The sequence below is a fragment of the Leptonychotes weddellii genome, chromosome 7 (assembly GCF_054177405.1).
Source record: "Leptonychotes weddellii isolate Sample4059 chromosome 7, ASM5417740v2, whole genome shotgun sequence".
Classification (NCBI taxonomy): Eukaryota; Metazoa; Chordata; class Mammalia; order Carnivora; family Phocidae; genus Leptonychotes; species Leptonychotes weddellii.
In genome coordinates this window covers 106,354,410-106,362,153 of record NC_138375.1, presented here as the reverse complement: position 1 = coordinate 106,362,153, position 7,744 = coordinate 106,354,410, and the positions used below count along the sequence as shown (strand labels likewise).

The window sequence follows — 7,744 nt, the reverse complement described above, 5'->3', positions numbered from 1 at the left end:
GAGGTATGGGCAGAAAATCATTCTAAGTATTTCTATTTACTTTTTATCTTAAAAAGGCAAGAAATTAAGCTTCAACCATATTTTCAAAAGAAACTGTTATGCTAATTTTTAATAAATTAGCTCCTGGCCCCTTCGCTAGGTCAGGCAGTCAGCAGACAAATACAGTACCCAAGGGATCCTGGAGTAAGCATGATGGAAAGTGACCTCGCTGCACGTACAGTGACAGTGGTGTCCCAGCTCATTCATTCACTTTGATCATACCGCAGCATACGGAGGTTCACTTGTCCCTGGTCCAGCGGATGTACAGAGAATAGTGCTTAGTTTTAACTAACTAATCTCTACAAAACCCAGACACGTGGCTTGATAAGATTCTTTAAGGAAACTGGATTGAAGATAACCCCAATAACAGAAGCACAAGCAAACCCATAAGAAAAAGAACAGAGCTGATTTTTCCCATCTCTGGAATAAGCTGTTCTATGCCACAATGCAGAGTGAAAACAATAAATACCTAATCAGATCTCAGAAGAAGTCACCAAAAACAATTAAAATTATGCATATTTGAAATATAGACATAATTATTATTGCTAATCACATACCATTAAAATCTAATAAACTTAAAATTCCTTAACATTTTTAACAGTTAAACACCTTAAGTATTTATATTCAAGTTTTCACTTAAGTAGTGCACAATCAAAACCATTTGGAGACCACTGCTGTAGGGCCAGCCCCAAGGAGGACAGTGAGCCATTCTGACACACCTGTGGGTACTGGTTATGAGGAAATGTGCTTTCCGCGTCTGGCAAATGCCCATCGTCCTGGTCACGGTCTCCATAGACTTCCTCTTTGCTCATCAGAGACTCTTCCTCAGCCTCCTCTTCCTTCTGGAGAATTTTCCTCATGAAGTCTCTCTTGTCCATTGGGGTTCGAATGATTTTCAAGTTATTCGTGTAGATGATGATCTTTCCAAAATCTATAATAGGTGGGGACTAGAGAAATGAAGAATGAGCATGGCGACCTACCAGCAATCACCACATACAGGGCTGCAGAACCTGTTCAACATCCCAGGAAATAGGGGAGAAAGAACTTGTAACTGTCTAGCCCGTAGGATTCCAACAGATCCCAAAGCTAAAATTCACTCCCTGGTTTGCTCGCTCTCTCTAAAAACCCTGAAAACCAAACCAACCAAAGCTGAACTAATCCTGTAACTGGGGTGTAAGACTCTGCATGGCCAGGGCCAAAGCTTCTACTCCCACTGCATACCACAGTAGCTGATGCAGAGCTGGGCACAGTGAGTGTTTTATAAACACAGAAGAATGCTTAAAAAAATAAATAGCTCTCCAAAATTTTTATGCATAAATAATAGTATATAAAATTTACTGATTATCATTATTTTATTATAGTGGATAGCATTTATTTTGTGTCAGACATCATGCTAAGCATTTTACAAACATTACCTCACTTTCCCCTCAAACATCCCTTGAGGCGGATGCTACGATTTCTACATTTTTACAGATGAGGAGACTGAGTCACAGTGGGGTCAAGAGCCTCCTAAGGTTACCGTTGGTCAGGGTCTGTGGCTGGGATTCGAACCCCAGTCCGTCTAACTCTAAAGCCCATATTCTTAACACCTACACTGCACTATTCACAAGTATTTTCCCTCCAAAAAACCTGTAAGATCATTATGTATATAATGATCATATATATATATATAAGTAGTGATCTTACATATATGTAATATCTTATATATGTAATGTTTTTTATTATTTGTACAATATATAAATCTTTTTATGTCAATAAATATACTTCGGTAGCATCATTACCAACAGCTTATGTTCCTTTATGTGGATTTATCATGTATTCCTTGATAATTTGCTGAGGAATAATTTACACAATACAACAATGCAGCAGAGAAGCATGGGGGAGTAAATGTTTAGGGATTACTTAACTAAGAACCCAGAGATAGGATAGCTTGGCAACAAACAACACCAATCTTAATTCTGCTGTTCACCAACTGTAAGATATAGGAGAGTCATTTGGCCTCTTAGAACCTCAGTTTGCTCATTTGCAAATGGGGTGACATCTAACTGGTGGGCATCACCACAGACAAAATCATTATTGAAACAGGAATACATGGGGCACCTGGGAGGCTCAGTCAGTTGAGCGTCCGACTCTTGATTTCTGCTCAGGTCATGATCTCAGGGTCCTAAGATCGAGGCCCGGGTCGGACTCTGCGCCCAACCTGGAGTCTGCTCAAGATCCTCTTTCCCTTTCCCTCTGCACCAACCCCCCTCCCCCATTCACACACTTGCGCACACACACTCTCTCACTCTCTGTCTCTCAAGAAAACAAAAGAAAACAAAACAAAAAAACAGGAATACTTGGATACTGGCTGGTGAGCAGGTGCTGTCCTGCGACTCCTGAGTGCCCTCCTGTCACCCCCCACTCTCTTCAGGGAGCCTCTACCGCCCCCAAACCCAGCAATGTAGCAGTTAATGCTTAGGAGCCCAGGTCTCAGGGCCCTGCCCCAACGCTCGGCTGGCTTCTGTGCTGGTGCTGGCTGGGCAATGTTCCTGTGGGGGAAGATTTCGATGCTCCTCCCTGAGGCTAATTATATCGATTTCTAGGGGTGGAGGTGCAATGAAGAATATATTAAACAGGGTTTTCAAAGCTAAAGATACTATGCAGGGGTGGGCATTGTTACTGTGGCTGGTATTAAAAGCTGTTCATTAGTACTGCATGCACAGTCATGCTACACAGCTAAGTACCTCAGCACCAAATATTCCGCCCTGCATTTACAGAAGTGTAGAAACCAAATTTATTGGGATGCCACAATCAAGCAGTCTCCTATTTATAGCCATAACACATTCAGTCACAACCTGGCTTAAACAGGACTTCAGTACTGGGATCCCCTTCCTTGAAACACAGAGTTTTCTATCATTATTTATGAAGCCACGGGCTTCCTACTTGGTCCTGTTTTCTCTCCCTCCCTTCAAGGGATCATGTGGCAGCTTCCATTTCCTATTGTTTGATGCACACTGGGTTCCTGTTTCACACTCTGGACTATCAGTTTCTGAACATCAGAAGATAAAGATGGTGGCACTTTTAGAAGGTTCCATTTCTACTTCCACTAATAGCCAAAGAGGTTTAGTTACTAGGGAGCTTTTTTTCACATGTAAAACTGGTTTTTTCAAGGTGAAACTCTTAATCTACTAAAAAAAAGGGGTGGGGGCACCTGGGTGGCTCAGTCGTTAAGCATCTGCCTTCGGCTCAGGTCATGATCCCAGGGTCCTGGGATCAAGCCCCGCATCGGGCTCCCTGCTCAGCGGGAAGCCTGCTTCTCCCTCTCCCACTCCCCCTGCTTGGGTTCCCTCTCTCGCTGCGTCTCTCTCTGTCAAATAAATAAATAAAATCTTAAAAAAAAAAAAAAAGAAAAGAAAAAAAAATCTGTGGTCATCTGGTCCAACCTCCTGCCTCTAAGCTGGTCTATATCCGAGACACCCAAGATACTACATTTATTTTTAATGTACTTGAAAGAAGGAGGGTCCCAAATCACCTGTAAGGTGTGTTTATGTTTCATTCACCCTGACAGCCAAGTTCTTCCTTGTGTCTAAGGGAAACCCTTCAGGTGTAACTAAAGTTCACGTTATCTGGTGACACTGAATTGCCCATGAGGAACACCCACTCTTACATTACAGAGGGCCAGGACGAAGCCAGGAATTTTTGTGTTTCCTTCCACAGTGCCCAGAATGACATCTTGGGTGACTGAGCTTCATAAGTGGCCACGTGCCTGGAGACCGCTATTCAGGCACCATGAAACCTTTCCACTTAAAATGCAGGGACACCTTCCTGAATCCTAGAAATGTAAAGGGCTTTGGAGGCAGGCAGGCCTGAGGTCAATTTTTCTGTGCAAGATTTGCAAGTTCCCAAACCCCATGCGCTGTTTGTCCAATTTGTAAAATTCTCAAAGAATTACTGTGAAGATGAAATGACCTACGTACAAAATACGTGTTCAGTAAATGCCACGTCCCTTCCTTCCCTTCCATTTTTTTAAATGAACCTTATAAACTTCAAATGGTTTCAATTCTTTAAAATATTTATTTGTTTATAACCACTTTCTCTATCATATACAATTTTTTTTAAAAGACTCAATATTTCTTTGATGAGAACCTGGTCGTTATCACAATGGTAGGGAATATTTGCTAAGCACATCCAATGTTCCAGGCACAATGTTAAGTATTTCGTATGTATACTCTTTTTTTAATCACCAGAACAATCTTGATAAGTAGATACTTTTATTACTCTCATCTCCTAGAGGACGACATTGAAGCAAGGCAAGATTAAGTGGTCTGCTCAAGCTCCCACAGTTAAGTAGGTAGAGTGGACAGCAAGCCCAGGTTTAAGAGACATCATAGCCCCTGCCCTTTTTTTTTTTTTAAGATTTTATTTATTTATTTGGGAGAGACAGAGAGAAAGAGAAAGCACGGGGGGGGGGGGGGCAGAAGGAGCAAGGGAAGCACACTCCCCGCTGAGCAGGGAGCCTGATGAGGAACTCAATCCCAGGAACCTGAGATGGTGACCTGAGCCAAAGGAGACGTTTAACTGACTGAGCCACCCAGGCGCCTGCCCTTGCTTTTTTTTTTTTTAATGATTATTTTTGTGGTGGTAAAATATACAGTACATAAAATTTACCACTTTAACCATTTCTAAGTTTACAGGTCAGTGGTATTAGTACGTTCACACTACTGTGTAGCCATTACTACCAGTCATCCCCTGAACTTCATCTTCTCAAAATGAAACTGTATCCCCAGTAAGCTCCCACTTCTCCCCTCCCCCAGCCCCTGGCAACCACGGCTGCATTTTCTGTCTCTATAAATCTGACTATTCTAGGCGCTTCACACAGATGGAATCATATAATTCTCTCTTTATGACTGGTTTATTTCACTTAGCATAATGTCTTCAAGTTTCATCCATCTTGTAGCATGTGTCAGAAGAGCCTTCCTTTTTAAGGCTGAGTAATATTCGACTGTGTGTATATACATTTTATTCGTCCATTCATCTACTGAGGGACATTTGGGTTGTTTGCACTTGTGAGCAACTGTGAAAAAGCTGCTATGAACACTGGTGGACAAATACCTGCTCAAATTCAGAGCCTTTACTGTAATTGTTGTGCTTAACTGCTACCCAGTGTTGCTTCATAATCAGTATTTACTAGGGTTTATTTTATAGTTGGATTCGCTATTGAAAAACCATGGCTTTCCAGTTCTCGTTTCCTTATGTTTCATAAATACCACACTGACAACCTGTTTCAGTGGGCGGAGCTGCAGGAATCCATCCTGACCCCTCTCTCAACCAGAGGCTGGCTAAGATTGGGAGGCAGCATTTGGATCAGGCAACAAAGAAAACAAGGATAACTGGATCAAGCAGGAAACCCAATCAAGCAGGAATCAAACTCTGAAAATGGTCTCCAGAGTACTGTGTTTAAACCAGCATTGTGGTGCTGCTATGAAGACTCAATTATCTGGTTGTGTAAGTCCAAATCATACACATTTACATAAGTGCCAAGTTTGACACATGACTTGTGATGGTCCAGTGGTCAAATTATCTACCATGGCCTTGTAAAAGGTCTGTAGAAACTACAACTTTTTAAAGTCTAAACCTACAAGTAAGATTTAGTTTAAAAGAGATATGTAAGTACAAGACATAGCCAAGAACCTAGGATATAATAAGCACTCGGTAATGGTAACTATTACTATTAACATCATCATTATTAGTAATGGTGAGAATGGAACTGGAATAAAAAGAATAATTTTAGAGAATAAAAAGGAACATTCCACATGACCAAAAGCATGAGGAATCAGAACACCTGGGTTCTTATTCTGACTTTGCACCTAATGACTCTCTAATACTGGGTGGACCCCTTAACAACTTGGCACTCGGTTTTCCTCATCTGCAAAATGGGAATGACCGTATTTTGCCTTTCTCCTCAAGGCTGTGGTAAAGACCCAAGGAGAAATTACGTGAAACTACTCTGTAATGCATAAGCCCCTCCACTAACACGAGGGGTTGTTCACTCCAGCCCCCTTTATTATCAAAAAGAAACCTGGTATTATCTCTGATAAATGTGGACTCCTGTAATTACACTTTTACCAGTGCCAGAAAGGCCAATGCATTTGTCTGCCATAGATGAATTATCTGTTCCCTTAGGCAACTAACAATAAAAATGAGTAGAGAGTAATTATCTGAATTTCACACTTTAAAGATGAGAGCATATCCTGGTGTACTATTCATTAATAGTACATTAATAGCACATTATATAATTGCATTTAATCTTAAGGAAAAAAGTCCCAGTGGCAGACATATACACATCTCCCTTTCATTTTTAGAAATCAGTGAATATTTTCCAAGTTCTTCCAGCTTAAAAGAAAATCATGCAGGGGCTTTTGATTATGCATGGTACTGGGAAAGATAATTGAAATTAAGAGATAAAATACACGTTTCAATTGAACTGTTAGCTCAGACCTCTTCCCCAAGTAACATTTCCTCTGGTTGACATGCTTTTCGCCATTTCTTCCCAGGACTCCAACCACTCATTGCTAATGAGCAATGGAAAGGCAAAATAAATAAAGAAACAAACACTTTTTAAAAGCAGGCAGCAGGAGGGAGATAGGAAATAAAACAAGACATGGATAAACCACAAGCTGAAAAACTGGCTGGAGTGAAATGAGCACCTTCAAACACTCAGCTCTTTCAGGCAACAAAACAACCAGTTGTCGCATAATTGTCTAAAACGGCAGTCTCACAAGCTGAAAACCACTGCATCTCTATTTAATTTATTTACAAGATAACCCAGCCAATGACCCAATTACAATTTACTATCCTGGATGGGACTGAATACTATACAGGCTTATTGCACTTTCCAGTAAGCAGTCAGCAAGCATGTTATTTTTGTCCCAGAAATATTATTCCAATAGCGGCTTCTCATTTGGTGCATGAGAAGATACAAATTTGAATCAGTCAGGTGCTTTCCTATATACCTTTTAGTCCTTAAAGTTTATACACCATGCACAATACCAACCTTATGGTCATTCGCCTTGTAATCATTGAAGAAAGCCTGGCTGCCCGCCAAAGTGTAGGCATTGCCCTCTCTAAACACGCTGATCCTTTGAGCAGTCAGCTTAGGGGAGTATGGTCGGGGCTTGGGGGCTTCCCCAGACCCATAAACACCATCCATTGGTTCAAGGGACTCTTGGAGAAAACTGTGAGGGTATTCCTCCTTTGGCGACTCTAATTCCTGCCCATCCTCAAAGACCTGCTTCAACACTCTGCCACTGTAGGAGGAAGATATTTTAAATCGTACTTTCCGTGGTTTGCCGTCACTCTTCTGGTTCAGCTTCTTCTCAGGGTCCTCCATCAGTAGAAATTTCACCCTGTGGTTTCCAGGCTTCAGTGTAGCCAGTAAAATTTGGGGCTCTGAGGAAAAGGCATTTTATTTTCTCTCCTCTTGCATATAATTAATTCAAGTTGGTGCTGGGGTATGCTCAGTTTACAGCAACTGACACCCACACATTAAATATTGATAGACCCTCATGCAAAGGTAGGCGATTGTGGGTTTATGGAGTGGATGGAGTGCAGCGTAAGACAAGATTGGGTCCCCTTGGAATCCCAAACTCCCCTATAACTTCACCCCAATCCTGGCTTTTCCTACCTTGAACAAGGGTAGATTTATTTAGACTGAACAAGTACC

The 7,744-nt window shown here is 41.4% G+C and overlaps 1 protein-coding gene across 1 annotated transcript; it reads right to left on the bottom strand.

Moving 5' to 3' along the window:
- Positions 1–658: 658 nt before the first annotated feature.
- On the bottom strand, positions 659–7,494 carry GRXCR2 (glutaredoxin and cysteine rich domain containing 2). The gene is made up of 2 exons (XM_081825758.1): positions 7,076–7,494; positions 659–986 (listed from the first exon to the last, which is right to left on the bottom strand). Exons 1-2 carry the CDS (start codon positions 7,409–7,411, stop codon positions 672–674), a joined length of 651 nt encoding a protein of 216 aa, XP_081681884.1. The 5' UTR covers positions 7,412–7,494; the 3' UTR covers positions 659–671.
- Positions 7,495–7,744: the final 250 nt, after the last annotated feature.